Source organism: Lissotriton vulgaris, chromosome 10 (assembly GCF_964263255.1).
Source record: "Lissotriton vulgaris chromosome 10, aLisVul1.2, whole genome shotgun sequence".
Lineage (NCBI taxonomy): Eukaryota > Metazoa > Chordata > Amphibia > Caudata > Salamandridae > Lissotriton > Lissotriton vulgaris.
Window position 1 is genome coordinate 1,011,148,459 of NC_141698.1, and position 15,841 is coordinate 1,011,164,299.

At 53.8% G+C, this 15,841-nt stretch overlaps 1 protein-coding gene across 4 annotated transcripts in view; it reads left to right on the forward strand.

The window, feature by feature from the left end:
• Window positions 1-15,841, forward strand: part of DNAJC13 (DnaJ heat shock protein family (Hsp40) member C13) — a 1,694,551-nt gene that overhangs the window by 1,566,215 nt on the left and 112,495 nt on the right. For all 4 annotated transcript variants that reach the window (XR_015300721.1, XM_086942056.1, XM_086942057.1 and 1 more), the window contains one exon: window positions 13,277-13,420. Coding sequence is in view for 3 of the 4 variants with exons in the window: in XM_086942056.1 (XP_086798182.1) it covers window positions 13,277-13,420 (144 nt within the window). In the remaining variant the exon portion in view is untranslated. The remainder of the gene's footprint in view (window positions 1-13,276; window positions 13,421-15,841) is intronic.

Here is a 15,841-nt window from a genome sequence, read left to right on the forward strand (position 1 = left end):
AGCCCCTTCATTCTTGCCCTCTCCGTCTCCTGACTTTAAAGACGGCTTTCCTGGTTGCCATCACCTCTGCCAGGAGAGTGAGTGAGCTCCAGGCTCTTTCTGTCCAACCTCCTTTCCTGTCCATTCATCCTGACAAGGTGGTTCTGAGGACTAGACCTTCTTTCCTGCCCAAGGTTGTTTCGGCCTTTCACATCGGGCAGTCCATCACCCTCCCTTCCTTCTTCCCGCCTCCGCATCCTTCAAAGGATGAAGAGCGGCTCCACCGTCTGGACCCAAAACGTGCGCTTTCATTCTACATGGATCGCACACGCCAGTTCCGGGTGGATGACCAACTGTTTGTTGGCTACGTGGGTGCGAAGAAGGGACGGGCGGTTTGTAAACGAACCATCTCTCGATGGGTCGTCCTCTGCATCAAAGCGTGCTACTCTTTGGCTCGGAAGGAGCCTCCTGTTGGGCTGAGGGCCCATTCCACTCGGGCCACGGCGGCTACTACTGCCCTGGGCCGGGGAGTCCCCTTGCAGGACATTTGCCAAGCGGCTACGTGGGCCTCGCTGCACACCTTTGCGAGGCACTACTGCCTGGACAGTCAAGTCCGGAGGGATGGCTTCTTTGGCCGTTCTGTCCTCCAGGACTTTCTGGTGTAGTTTTGTATTGGTTCGCAGACCCACCACCGGGGTTGGTATTGCTGGGGTATGTATTCTAAGGTAAGGAATCTAACACTAACGTGTTTCTTTCAGATGAACAAGTTACTTACCTTCGGTAACGATATATCTGTAAGAAACATTAGTTAGTGTTAGATTCCTTACCGAACCCACCCATCCTCCCCGTTCTGCGAACTGATACCTAGGGTTAAGGTCATCCCTTTCAGGGCCCTAGTTTTTACATGGCACCAGTGTTGGTTCTCTCATGGCTCTGCGTCTCCTGGCGCGGAAAAGCTGTGTGCAAAGAACTGACGTCAGCGCGCGGAGGCGGCGTCTATGTACTCCAGCGACGTCATCACGGCGCACGACGCCGACGACGAACGCGGAGCCGCAGGGGACGCCTGCAGACGACGCCTACCGACGCGCAGGGGTACTGCTACGCAAAAGTTTCCGGATCCAGACTGACGCCTGGGGATATTCTAAGGTAAGGAATCTAACACTAACTAATGTTTCTTACAGATATATCGTTACCGAAGGTAAGTAACTTGTTCTTTCGACCCAACAGGGAATGCCAGACGCTAAGTGTGGAGTAGGTGATACCAAATTGTGGTTCCTGGCTTTGGCTTTGGGCTTCTCCTTGGGTTTAGACTCCTTGGTTTTAGACTTGGGCACTGCATTTATAGGTAAAGTAGTAGCCTTACCCCCGGAGTCATTAGGCACGAAAGGGGTCGACTTGGCAGTTAACCCATCCAGGCCCGGTTCCGTCTCTCTAGGTGTCTGGGAGGCTTCTAGGTCTGGGGTCGCCTCCAGATCCATAAAGGACGGATCCGATTCCGAACAGGTAACTGACAAGTCAACGGCACTCGGTACAGTAACAGTGCCTATGGAGGATGAGGGCAAAGGTAAAGAGCGGTTGTTCAAGGCTTGCTGGGAAGGTGAGTTTGCATTTGCAAGGGAGCCCAGGGAGGAGCGTTTGGCATTCATAAGGTCCAAGGAGACTCTTTTCTCCAGAAGTACAATGCTCTTGTCAATTGTCTCATTTACCCGTGAGATGAAAAGGTCAATGGGACCAGTCACTTGTGCTACCTCCGTAGCTTTTTTGGTACAGCTTCTAGTTTTGTGTCGCATGGTTGACATTGATAAGACTGTACCAGGTGTTGAATGGATGTGGCCTCAAAGAAGAGTAAGCGACAATCGGCCTACCTGGATGGTGGTTTCAGGGCGATGAGACAGGGATTCAGGGCCTGGGCCGTCCTTTGCCGTCCTTGAACGGCCTTAAACGGCCCGCTCTTTGCCCGGTCTTCGCCCCGGCCGTTGCCCCGCGCGCGTCCCGCGTTCGCGTTGCTCTGGATGATGTTATAGGAAGAGCAGGTGAAGGGGGCGGGAAGAGGACCAGCTGCGGCCGATCAGCGCCGCGCTGCACGCTGGTCCTCGCAGTCCCGCCTCAAGCAGAAAGGTTGATGACAACTCGCTGGTATCGCGTTGGTGCTCCTGTGCACTATCAGGTATCCTTGGGCAAATCGGACAGCAAAAGTCTTTGCCTTCGAGCGGCTCCCGCGAAGCGGGGGCCGCGAGGCGTGGCGCTGGAAACAAGCAGGAAAAGGCTTAGAGGCAGGCAGCACTCTCAGCGTCCCAGAGGCAGAACCCAAACTGCTCACACACCGCAGGATCTTTATCGGTGGAGGGGGCGGGAAGAGGACCAGCTGCGGCCGATCAGCGCCGCGCTGCACGCTGGTCCTCGCAGTCCCGCCTCAAGCAGAAAGGTTGATGACAACTCGCTGGTATCGCGTTGGTGCTCCTGTGCACTATCAGGTATCCTTGGGCAAATCGGACAGCAAAAGTCTTTGCCTTCGAGCGGCCCCCGCGAAGCGGGGGCCGCGAGGCGTGGCGCTGGAAACAAGCAGGAAAAGGCTTAGAGGCAGGCAGCACTCTCAGCGTCCCAGAGGCAGAACCCAAACTGCTCACACACCGCAGGATCTTTATCGGTGGAGGGGGCGGGAAGAGGACCAGCTGCGGCCGATCAGCGCCGCGCTGCACGCTGGTCCTCGCAGTCCCGCCTCAAGCAGAAAGGTTGATGACAACTCGCTGGTATCGCGTTGGTGCTCCTGTGCACTATCAGGTATCCTTGGGCAAATCGGACAGCAAAAGTCTTTGCCTTCGAGCGGCTCCCGCGAAGCGGGGGCCGCGAGGCGTGGCGCTGGAAACAAGCAGGAAAAGGCTTAGAGGCAGGCAGCACTCTCAGCGTCCCAGAGGCAGAACCCAAACTGCTCACACACCGCAGGATCTTTATCGGTGGAGGGGGCGGGAAGAGGACCAGCTGCGGCCGATCAGCGCCGCGCTGCACGCTGGTCCTCGCAGTCCCGCCTCAAGCAGAAAGGTTGATGACAACTCGCTGGTATCGCGTTGGTGCTCCTGTGCACTATCAGGTATCCTTGGGCAAATTGGACAGCAAAAGTCTTTGCCTTCGAGCGGCCCCCGCGAAGCGGGGGCCGCGAGGCGTGGCGCTGGAAACAAGCAGGAAAAGGCTTAGAGGCAGGCAGCACTCTCAGCGTCCCAGAGGCAGAACCCAAACTGCTCACACACCGCAGGATCTTTATCGGTGGAGGGGGCGGGAAGAGGACCAGCTGCGGCCGATCAGCGCCGCGCTGCACGCTGGTCCTCGCAGTCCCGCCTCAAGCAGAAAGGTTGATGACAACTCGCTGGTATCGCGTTGGTGCTCCTGTGCACTATCAGGTATCCTTGGGCAAATCGGACAGCAAAAGTCTTTGCCTTCGAGCGGCTCCCGCGAAGCGGGGGCCGCGAGGCGTGGCGCTGGAAACAAGCAGGAAAAGGCTTAGAGGCAGGCAGGACTCTCAGCGTCCCAGAGGCAGAACCCAAACTGCTCACACACCGCAGGATCTTTATCGGTGGAGGGGGCGGGAAGAGGACCAGCTGCGGCCGATCAGCGCCGCGCTGCACGCTGGTCCTCGCAGTCCCGCCTCAAGCAGAAAGGTTGATGACAACTCGCTGGTATCGCGTTGGTGCTCCTGTGCACTATCAGGTATCCTTGGGCAAATCGGACAGCAAAAGTCTTTGCCTTCGAGCGGCCCCCGCGAAGCGGGGGCCGCGAGGCGTGGCGCTGGAAACAAGCAGGAAAAGGCTTAGAGGCAGGCAGCACTCTCAGCGTCCCAGAGGCAGAACCCAAACTGCTCACACACCGCAGGATCTTTATCGGTGGAGGGGGCGGGAAGAGGACCAGCTGCGGCCGATCAGCGCCGCGCTGCACGCTGGTCCTCGCAGTCCCGCCTCAAGCAGAAAGGTTGATGACAACTCGCTGGTATCGCGTTGGTGCTCCTGTGCACTATCAGGTATCCTTGGGCAAATCGGACAGCAAAAGTCTTTGCCTTCGAGCGGCCCCCGCGAAGCGGGGGCCGCGAGGCGTGGCGCTGGAAACAAGCAGGAAAAGGCTTAGAGGCAGGCAGCACTCTCAGCGTCCCAGAGGCAGAACCCAAACTGCTCACACACCGCAGGATCTTTATCGGTGGAGGGGGCGGGAAGAGGACCAGCTGCGGCCGATCAGCGCCGCGCTGCACGCTGGTCCTCGCAGTCCCGCCTCAAGCAGAAAGGTTGATGACAACTCGCTGGTATCGCGTTGGTGCTCCTGTGCACTATCAGGTATCCTTGGGCAAATCGGACAGCAAAAGTCTTTGCCTTCGAGCGGCTCCCGCGAAGCGGGGGCCGCGAGGCGTGGCTCTGGAAACAAGCAGGAAAAGGCTTAGAGGCAGGCAGGACTCTCAGCGTCCCAGAGGCAGAACCCAAACTGCTCACACACCGCAGGATCTTTATCGGTGGAGGGGGCGGGAAGAGGACCAGCTGCGGCCGATCAGCGCCGCGCTGCACGCTGGTCCTCGCAGTCCCGCCTCAAGCAGAAAGGTTGATGACAACTCGCTGGTATCGCGTTGGTGCTCCTGTGCACTATCAGGTATCCTTGGGCAAATCGGACAGCAAAAGTCTTTGCCTTCGAGCGGCTCCCGCGAAGCGGGGTCCGCGAGGCGTGGCGCTGGAAACAAGCAGGAAAAGGCTTAGAGGCAGGCAGCACTCTCAGCGTCCCAGAGGCAGAACCCAAACTGCTCACACACCGCAGGATCTTTATCGGTGGAGGGGGCGGGAAGAGGACCAGCTGCGGCCGATCAGCGCCGCGCTGCACGCTGGTCCTCGCAGTCCCGCCTCAAGCAGAAAGGTTGATGACAACTCGCTGGTATCGCGTTGGTGCTCCTGTGCACTATCAGGTATCCTTGGGCAAATCGGACAGCAAAAGTCTTTGCCTTCGAGCGGCTCCCGCGAAGCGGGGGCCGCGAGGCGTGGCGCTGAAAACAAGCAGGAAAAGGCTTAGAGGCAGGCAGCACTCTCAGCGTCCCAGAGGCAGAACCCAAACTGCTCACACACCGCAGGATCTTTATCGGTGGAGGGGGCGGGAAGAGGACCAGCTGCGGCCGATCAGCGCCTCGCTGCACGCTGGTCCTCGCAGTCCCGCCTCAAGCAGAAAGGTTGATGACAACTCGCTGGTATCGCGTTGGTGCTCCTGTGCACTATCAGGTATCCTTGGGCAAATCGGACAGCAAAAGTCTTTGCCTTCGAGCGGCTCCCGCGAAGCGGGGGCCGCGAGGCCTGGCGCTGGAAACAAGCAGGAAAAGGCTTAGAGGCAGGCAGCACTCTCAGCGTCCCAGAGGCAGAACCCAAACTGCTCACACACCGCAGGATCTTTATCGGTGGAGGGGGCGGGAAGAGGACCAGCTGCGGCCGATCAGCGCCGCGCTGCACGCTGGTCCTCGCAGTCCCGCCTCAAGCAGAAAGGTTGATGACAACTCGCTGGTATCGCGTTGGTGCTCCTGTGCACTATCAGGTATCCTTGGGCAAATCGGACAGCAAAAGTCTTTGCCTTCGAGCGGCTCCCGCGAAGCGGGGGCCGCGAGGCGTGGCGCTGGAAACAAGCAGGAAAAGGCTTAGAGGCAGGCAGCACTCTCAGCGTCCCAGAGGCAGAACCCAAACTGCTCACACACCGCAGGATCTTTATCGGTGGAGGGGGCGGGAAGAGGACCAGCTGCGGCCGATCAGCGCCGCGCTGCACGCTGGTCCTCGCAGTCCCGCCTCAAGCAGAAAGGTTGATGACAACTCGCTGGTATCGCGTTGGTGCTCCTGTGCACTATCCGGTATCCTTGGGCAAATCGGACAGCAAAACTCTTTGCCTTCGAGCGGCTCCCGCGAAGCGGGGGCCGCGAGGCGTGGCGCTGGAAACAAGCAGGAAAAGGCTTAGAGGCAGGCAGCACTCTCAGCGTTCCAGAGGCAGAACCCAAACTGCTCACACACCGCAGGATCTTTATCGGTGGAGGGGGCGGGAAGAGGACCAGCTGCGGCCGATCAGCGCCTCGCTGCACGCTGGTCCTCGCAGTCCCGCCTCAAGCAGAAAGGTTGATGACAACTCGCTGGTATCGCGTTGGTGCTCCTGTGCACTATCAGGTATCCTTGGGCAAATTGGACAGCAAAAGTCTTTGCCTTCGAGCGGCTCCCGCGAAGCGGGGGCCGCGAGGCGTGGCGCTGGAAACAAGCAGGAAAAGGCTTAGAGGCAGGCAGCACTCTCAGCGTCCCAGAGGCAGAACCCAAACTGCTCACACACCGCAGGATCTTTATCGGTGGAGGGGGCGGGAAGAGGACCAGCTGTGGCCGATTAGCGCCGCGCTGCACGCTGGTCCTCGCAGTCCCGCCTCAAGCAGAAAGGTTGATGACAACTCGCTGGTATCGCGTTGGTGCTCCTGTGCACTATCAGGTATCCTTGGGCAAATCGGACAGCAAAAGTCTTTGCCTTCGAGCGGCTCCCGCGAAGCGGGGGCCGCGAGGCGTGGCGCTGGAAACAAGCAGGAAAAGGCTTAGAGGCGGGCAGCACTCTCAGCGTCCCAGAGGCAGAACCCAAACTGCTCACACACCGCAGGATCTTTATCGGTGGAGGGGGCGGGAAGAGGACCAGCTGCGGCCGATCAGCGCCGCGCTGCACGCTGGTCCTCGCAGTCCCGCCTCAAGCAGAAAGGTTGATGACAACTCGCTGGTATCGCGTTGGTGCTCCTGTGCACTATCAGGTATCCTTGGGCAAATCGGACAGCAAAAGTCTTTGCCTTCGAGCGGCTCCCGCGAAGCGGGGGCCGCGAGGCGTGGCGCTGGAAACAAGCAGGAAAAGGCTTAGAGGCAGGCAGCACTCTCAGCGTCCCAGAGGCAGAACCCAAACTGCTCACACACCGCAGGATCTTTATCGGTGGAGGGGGCGGGAAGAGGACCAGCTGCGGCCGATCAGCGCCGCGCTGCACGCTGGTCCTCGCAGTCCCGCCTCAAGCAGAAAGGTTGATGACAACTCGCTGGTATCGCGTTGGTGCTCCTGTGCACTATCAGGTATCCTTGGGCAAATCGGACAGCAAAAGTCTTTGCCTTCGAGCGGCGCCCGCGAAGCGGGGGCCGCGAGGCGTGGCGCTGGAAACAAGCAGGAAAAGGCTTAGAGGCAGGCAGCACTCTCAGCGTCCCAGAGGCAGAACCCAAACTGCTCACACACCGCAGGATCTTTATCGGTGGAGGGGGCGGGAAGAGGACCAGCTGCGGCCGATCAGCGCCGCGCTGCACGCTGGTCCTCGCAGTCCCGCCTCAAGCAGAAAGGTTGATGACAACTCGCTGGTATCGCGTTGGTGCTCCTGTGCACTATCAGGTATCCTTGGGCAAATCGGACAGCAAAAGTCTTTGCCTTCGAGCGGCTCCCGCGAAGCGGGGGCCGCGAGGCGTGGCGCTGGAAACAAGCAGGAAAAGGCTTAGAGGCAGGCAGCACTCTCAGCGTCCCAGAGGCAGAACCCAAACTGCTCACACACCGCAGGATCTTTATCGGTGGAGGGGGCGGGAAGAGGACCAGCTGCGGCCGATCAGCGCCGCGCTGCACGCTGGTCCTCGCAGTCCCGCCTCAAGCAGAAAGGTTGATGACAACTCGCTGGTATCGCGTTGGTGCTCCTGTGCACTATCAGGTATCCTTGGGCAAATCGGACAGCAAAAGTCTTTGCCTTCGAGCGGCTCCCGCGAAGCGGGGGCGCGAGGCGTGGCGCTGGAAACAAGCAGGAAAAGGCTTAGAGGCAGGCAGTACTCTCAGCGTCCCAGAGGCAGAACCCAAACTGCTCACACACCGCAGGATCTTTATCGGTGGAGGGGGCGGGAAGAGGACCAGCTGCGGCCGATCAGCGCCGCGCTGCACGCTGGTCCTCGCAGTCCCGCCTCAAGCAGAAAGGTTGATGACAACTCGCTGGTATCGCGTTGGTGCTCCTGTGCACTATCAGGTATCCTTGGGCAAATCGGACAGCAAAAGTCTTTGCCTTCGAGCGGCCCCCGCGAAGCGGGGGCCGCGAGGCGTGGCGCTGGAAACAAGCAGGAAAAGGCTTAGAGGCAGGCAGCACTCTCAGCGTCCCAGAGGCAGAACCCAAACTGCTCACACACCGCAGGATCTTTATCGGTGGAGGGGGCGGGAAGAGGACCAGCTGCGGCCGATCAGCGCCGCGCTGCACGCTGGTCCTCGCAGTCCCGCCTCAAGCAGAAAGGTTGATGACAACTCGCTGGTATCGCGTTGGTGCTCCTGTGCACTATCAGGTATCCTTGGGCAAATCGGACAGCAAAAGTCTTTGCCTTCGAGCTGCTCCCGCGAAGCGGGGGCCGCGAGGCGTGGCGCTGGAAACAAGCAGGAAAAGGCTTAGAGGCAGGCAGCACTCTCAGCGTCCCAGAGGCAGAACCCAAACTGCTCACACACCGCAGGATCTTTATCGGTGGAGGGGGCGGGAAGAGGACCAGCTGCGGCCGATCAGCGCCGCGCTGCACGCTGGTCCTCGCAGTCCCGCCTCAAGCAGAAAGGTTGATGACAACTCGCTGGTATCGCGTTGGTGCTCCTGTGTACTATCCGGTATCCTTGGGCAAATCGGACAGCAAAACTCTTTGCCTTCGAGCGGCACCCGCGAAGCGGGGGCCGCGAGGCGTGGCGCTGGAAACCAGCAGGAAAAGGCTTAGAGGCAGGCAGCACTCTCAGCGTTCCAGAGGCAGAACCCAAACTGCTCACACACCGCAGGATCTTTATCGGTGGAGGGGGCGGGAAGAGGACCAGCTGCGGCCGATCAGCGCCTCGCTGCACGCTGGTCCTCGCAGTCCCGCCTCAAGCAGAAAGGTTGATGACAACTCGCTGGTATCGCGTTGGTGCTCCTGTGCACTATCAGGTATCCTTGGGCAAATCGGACAGCAAAAGTCTTTGCCTTCGAGCGGCGCCCGCGAAGCGGGGGCCGCGAGGCGTGGCGCTGGAAACAAGCAGGAAAAGGCTTAGAGGCAGGCAGCACTCTCAGCGTCCCAGAGGCAGAACTATCTTTAATTTGATTATTAATTGTGCATCTTGACGTTCATCCATTAGAAAGTATATTATTTATTCTGATTGATATTTCTATTTCATATGTTTTTTATTGAAAAAATTCATTGTAACAAAAGTACGAGAATGCATCATATGTTTCCGACAAATAGAGATTTTGAACGAATGGTGTTATTGCTGAAAGGAAAGGCCTCTTTGTCTGGTCACTGTAGGAAGCTGATTTTGTATGTAGTGTACCAAAATGATGTACACTATGTAGAATGTCCAGACAAATCTTATTGATTTACAGCACTTAAAATAATAATCTCAAATGCTCTCTTTGTGGAAGTGTGGGTGAGCAGTTTAGGATTATTAGAGGGTAGTGTTAAGCATTTGTTGTACACACAGAGTCATTAATGAGACATGCACTCAAGAAGAAACTCGAGACCAATTTTGAAATATTACATATTTTTATATCATTTTTGACACCAGATTATCGGAATCAGATAAGTACTTTAGACGTTCTCCATTTTTACAGTAGAGAAAATGACAGCGGTCAGATTTAAGGCATGAGTCTTGAACGCGGAAGTGTTATCCTATGAGAGAAACATTCACTGCCTATGAAAACTTACAGATGACTTTCAGGACTGTTGTTTTGGACTTAAAGAAAGTAGGGACCAAGGACCCAGAAAGTACCAACAGTTCAGGTTTACCTGCCATGCGGTGTCTGAGTGCAGAGGTTCTGTAGGCGAGTGTAGCCTCAAACACTACCTGCTAAAGTCAATGGGAAAAGTACCTGTAAGAAAAAGGCTGCAAGTAGGGACCAGTCTAGCAGAACCCAAAGAGGAGTGCTTGGCTCTTCAGGGTCTCAGGACCACAGAGACACTGACAGTTTATTTAAGCCCGGGCTGGGGAGCTCGGGTACAGAGTTGTTTTGTTCTGCCGGTTGTTGTTAGAGGCTCTCATGGTTCTTGGTGTACCTGCAGAAGAGGGGAAAGAAGCACATTCGGGCCAATCTCCGAGTGGAGCTGGCCTCTCTCGAAGTCCCTCGACGTGCAGATAAGTTTTGGCGGCAGTGGTTTTCCGACTGAACACAATCAAGCCTTGGTGCTTGCAACTGGCTCCAGTACCTCAGGGATTGGTGCTGCCTGGCTCCTGGGACCACTGGTGTCCCAAAACTTGGTGGGCTTGTGGGGGTAGACAGTATGCTGTACCATATGTGGTAGGTGCCTGCTAGTGCAGGGAAGTTGTTCCTCCACTCCAAGGTAGATGTTGCTGGGTCGATAAAGTGCTGAGCAGACCTCCAGGGTGTGGGGAGGATGTTCCATTTCTAGATGAGTCAGTGTCCGCGATTGTCAGGAGAGCAGCAGCTAGGCAGGGTTTTGAACCACGTTAGGTGCTGGTCCACAGTTTTCACATCTTAGGCTCTACTTGGTCCTCCTTCTTTCAGGCAGATGAGTTCCTGGTGTAAGGGGGCCTCCTATATACTAATTTTAGGGGCATTAAGGGGAGTGAAAGGTAGTAGCCAATGAGTTACATATCCCTGGGGTCCTTACACCCCCTATATGATCACTTCCTCTGGGAAGTGGGCGTAACCCAGTCCCAGAGATCCTAATTCCCCCAAAAACAAGATGGTGGATCCCTTCTTTTGTGGAACATATCAGGTAGGCCACATTAGGGGTTTGACTAGCCTGGAGGTGCAACATGCCTACTGCATAGCTAATTACCAGCCTGTCCTGTGCCAAATGGGCCTCAGGGGAGGGGCAGCATCTTCCAGGTCTGGGGGAAGCCGGCCGCATATCAAAGGTAGCAGGGGCTTTGAATCCCCTGACCTTGGTATGCTAAATCACTAGCCATCCTGCTGGACTAGGTGTGAACACTTTCCTTCGGCACAGACTTTATTTCTGGCCTTAGAGAGTGCTGACTCTCACCTTCAGAGGGTCATAAACTCGCTGTGGTGGCACACTAGATACGGATAGATTTTCTGGGGGCACCTTTAAGTTGCTCTCTGGGTATATGTCATAATAAATTTAGTACTGGAAACAGTACAGATTTATTAAGACAAGGTGTTTGATACAAAATACGATAGGTTTCAGCAAAGACATCATGTAGCTGGGAAACTCGTAATAATCAGTGCCCAGTACATACCTTAAGATGGCTTCCCTGTTCTCTTGCAATATCTAGTAATAGAACTAGACATCACAAGGGCATATCTGCTTAAACAGATATGTCCTTACATAGAATAAAATGCTCCCTGCCGTAGCGCTACAAGGCCTGTTGTAGGAGTGACTTACGTATAGTATATGGAATGACTTTGGTGTGACACAGTGAGCGTGCCATGTCGTGCTTTCACATGTGGTTTGCACCATGTCATGCAGTCTGCAATGGCAGCCTCCATGCAATTTATATCCGGGTCCCTTAGGGTGGCATATTATATGCTGCAGCCCTTAGGGACCCTCTTTAGTACCCATGCCCTTACTATCGGTGGTACCATATACTAGGCCTCACATGGGTGCTAAAGTGTGTGCCAATTGTAGCACAATTAGACCATTTTAACTTCTTTTTAGGGAAAGAGCACTGGTACTGGGGTCTGTTAGCGGGGACCCAGTGCACATCAGTCGAAAAACATCTGTACTAGTGGCAAAAAATGGGGATGACCATGACAAAAAGGAGCACTTTTCCTACACCATCCATTTATTTGCTTATTTCTAATATGTATTCACGAAACTAAGCTACTGAAGGCTTGCTGATAGATTATTCTCTCCACATTAAAGACTGGGTTGAGCAAGATACCTTCTCAGAATGGATGTGCTTTTGTTTTGAGATATTGCTCCAAAACCATTATACTTCGTCACTAAAAGACATGTAAATAATCAGAATAGAACTCCGCAGTGCAAATATAAGTCAATCTGGTTCCACTGGATGAAATTAGTATTCTTTTTTAGTTAAAATATACCATTCTGATTGTGATATTCTGTGCTGGAATATCTCTTCCACTTATGTGAACCTTTATTAGGGTTGATCTAAGGGTCTACTACTGATCCTCGATTTGGACTTTTATGGCAACATTGTTAATTGTATGTTTCCTCACTAAAGCGGTGACTGTTGGCCGGATTATGCATCGCACGACTGCAGTACACGTCTTAACCCTATCCGTGCTAATAACGGAACCGCTCCGTCATCAGTTGCGGTGGCGCTGTGCTGATGACGGAGCGGTTCCGTTATGGCCCTGCCGCCGCGCTTGCGCGGCGCTAATTTCGCGCCTGTGCGGCGCGTTCTATTGAGCGGGTGGGGCCATGACGGAACCGCTCCGTCATGAGCACAGCTCAACCGCGGCTGGTGACGGAGCGGTTCCGTCACCAGCACGGCCCCGCCGCGCGGCCGCCCCGCCCCCTTAGCACTGCAGCGGAATAGCCGCCGCAGTGAAGGGGTTAAACAAGATGTGGATTTTATGTGGTTGAATAAAATAGGAACTTTATTCATTTGGATAGCTTAGTTCTTCTGTTGTGCTCTTTTGGTTGATAACTGGTGTTTTGATTCAGAAGTTGTCCTTCCACTTATAATTACTTTTTGAACCACTGTTCATAATTCTTTTTGGAGTAGTCACCACCCGCTTAGAGCCTGCCAAGATGCCAGGCGGCATTCTAAAGGGCATCCTTTTAGTTATAGCTATTTAAACTTCTTTTCCGTCTTCAACGGAAAAATGAAAGACGTGTAGCTATTTAAGATTCCCTTGGTCTTAGTATGAATATTAAGGTATTCTATGGTACTATATGCTTTGTGAGATTTAAATTGGATGTTGCCTCGTTTGTTGAAGTTTTTTGTACTTAAACATTTTTCCAATGACCATCACATTTGCCAGAAACAATGCTGTGGGCATTATGAAGGCTACTGTAGTTTTCCAAACAAGTTAAAGAAAAGGTTCTAAAAAATGTATCTCTTGAAATTCAGTCGCACTAGGAATGATCTTTGAAATGTGGCTTCGATGGATATGAAATGTAACGTTCTTGATTTTAGTCATTGCCCCTTCTGAAAACTGCAGTTAGCAAAATGGATCCTGGTCATTCACAATATGTATAGTACATGTTTTGTGATTCTCACTTTTATATGTAATGTGTCTTTAATATGAAAATGCATTGGAGCTGTCCTCCCGTGAACCAACTTCAGCCACAATTGCATCTTTTTATGATACTGATAGGTACATCTATGGGTGTCCGATCTGCATAATTAAAGCAGGTTCTTTCTCTTTTTTTAGGCATTGAAGGTTGATTTGGTTCCATACTTGCTGAGATTGCTTGAAGGCCAAGGTTTGGAAAATCTGGACAGTCCTTCTTCCACCAAAGCACAGATTGTGAAAACATTGAAGTCTATGACACGCAGCCTACAGTACGGTGAACAGGTGACTAGAGTTAATGGCCTCTTTTACACTTAGTCATATGTCTGAGTGATTAAAATGTTGCAGAATACGTCTTTTAGATGTCCTAACCACTGAATTGGTTAACCGTTTTACTTAGGACAGTCTTTCATCTCTAGGTCACTGTCTGGAATAGGACCTTTGTTTTCTGTCATCAAACTATGTTACTGTCTGGTGCTTTGAAGCATTGACTGTATGAATTTAGTTCGTATTTAATTGACTGTTTCAATTGATTTATTAGTGACCATTTGCCCATTTAGAGTAACGTCACATAGCATAAATTACCTCCCTTTGCAGAAAGCACTGTCCTGTACCTGCCTTTTTCTAGCTGTTAATCCCAGTACAGTTGACCTTTGCAAGGCTTCAGAGTGTGCTCTATTTGCTTTGGATGATAACAATTCACTAGGTGTACCTTCACTGATCTGAAGAGTCACTAATTGTAAGTGTATTGGCTGGCTACCTTCATGGCTCCCTTGTTTGCAATAATTATTGACCCTTTAAAGACAACAATTTGTGTTCATCTTTACTTCAGAAGGAATCTGTACAAAACCAGCTGAGAGAAGGTGATGTACCAGAACTAAGGCTTTGAGTTTTTGATTTCCCAGTGGCTAAGAAGAAGCCTAGGCCCATATAAATAGACCGGTTACCATATTCTGCCTGAAAAAAAGCTGCTGAACTTCCTGTATAAAAGAAGGCCACTATGGCTTGGAGGAAGAGAAAAGGGGCCTATTGATTGATTGATTGATTGATTGATTGATGCTTGCTTCAAGGCCAGTTGTGAAGAAAGGCTACTTAAAGCAATTGGGGTCTGCTTCAAGAGAGAGTTATGAGCGTGAGGGAGATGCACAAAGAATGTACTTACTGGTGAGCTTAGCCTTCGGATGGTCGGTGTGAGAGAACTGGGAGCAGGGGCTGTAAAAGGGCATTGTATACAGGCCCTATCCTGGGGGCTCAACTTTTATTAGCCCACCTTAAGGCCTCTGGCGTTGGAAGATTACCTCAACTCCTCTACAGTCATGGGCTTAATCACAAACTCCTCTATTTCTTGGATGTACGCTACCTTTTATGATGCTCTGAAATCTGGCTCCACATCCACACTACGTTCCCACCAACATGAGGCGTTTTTTCGTGAGTCCATTCATTGGTTACTTGGCTGCATCCATGTTGGTACTTTGGTTTATCGTTAGTGTATAAAATTACTTCTGGCCAATCTGCTCCTGCAGTCAGCAGGGAGGCTTAAAAACATCTGAAAGAAACACGTTAGTGATAGATTCCTTACCTTAGAATTACCCCTACACGTCCGACTGGTTCCGGAAAGTTTTCGTCAGCAGTATCCCTGCGCGTCAAAAGGTGGCGTTGTGCGGCTCCGCGTCCGTCGTTGGCGTTGTGGCTGCCGAGATGACGTTGCGAAAGCCACTTAGACGCCGCCGTGCAGACGTCAGTTCTTTCTTTTTCCGTGCCAGCAACCGCAGAGCCGGAGACAGCGGTACCCCCAGTCAATTTTTGACTGAGTTTTTTCGAGGCTTTTTTGAATCGATAGACTCCTGGTGAAGTAGGGATGCCGGCTTCAAGACCTGCAGGCCCCGCAGCGCGTGTGTCTTTACTGCCTGGGGCGTGGCCACGACCCTAAGTGTGCTCCGACTGCCGGGCCATGGCGCTGGAGACTTTGCAGGAGCGGGCCCAAAAGTTGCTAGAAGTTTGGCATTCTTTTCAAGGTCCCGGTCCCGTGTGAGGTAGAGGGACCGGTCGCAGAGCCGCCACCACTGTTCATCGGGATCGAGGTCTTCGCACTCGGGGTCAGGTAAGATGAAGCATTCCAAGAAGTCTAGGAAGCGCCATCACTCTCCGACTTCCCGCCGCGCTGGGCAGCAGAAGTAGCGGGGGGTGCCTCACCCGCGGCTCCGGCGGAGGCTGCGCAGTCGCCACCGGCCTACCCGCCCTTCCCGTGTCAGTCGGCGACTCCAGCCCAGCTGCAAGAATTTCTGTAAGAGGGGTACATGGAACTTCCATTAGTTCACAAGCAGTCCTCGCATCCTCTCTCATCCGTGGCTTCCGTGGTGCGCCCACCAAAGTGCTTTCTAGCACTACCTCTTCACTCCCCCTTTTGATTCTTTGTTTACTCATCTCTTTGGGCTGTCAGGCCCCGCAGGTGTGCCTTAAAGCCCTGCGGGCCCGACTGGTGTTTCTAGTCCTTTACTGCCAGCGGCTCCGGCATCGTTGTCTCACCCTGCACCGCAGGACCACTATGGTTCCTGGCCTGGATCCCGGTCGACACCGGTTGACCTTGTGACACCTCTACCGATGTCGATATCCCGGTACCACCTCCGTTGACACCCGGGCCACCGGACGGCGTCGCCCCCAGTTTCAGCCCGAAGTACATACGGTGGCGGACCGGCAGCGCTCGAT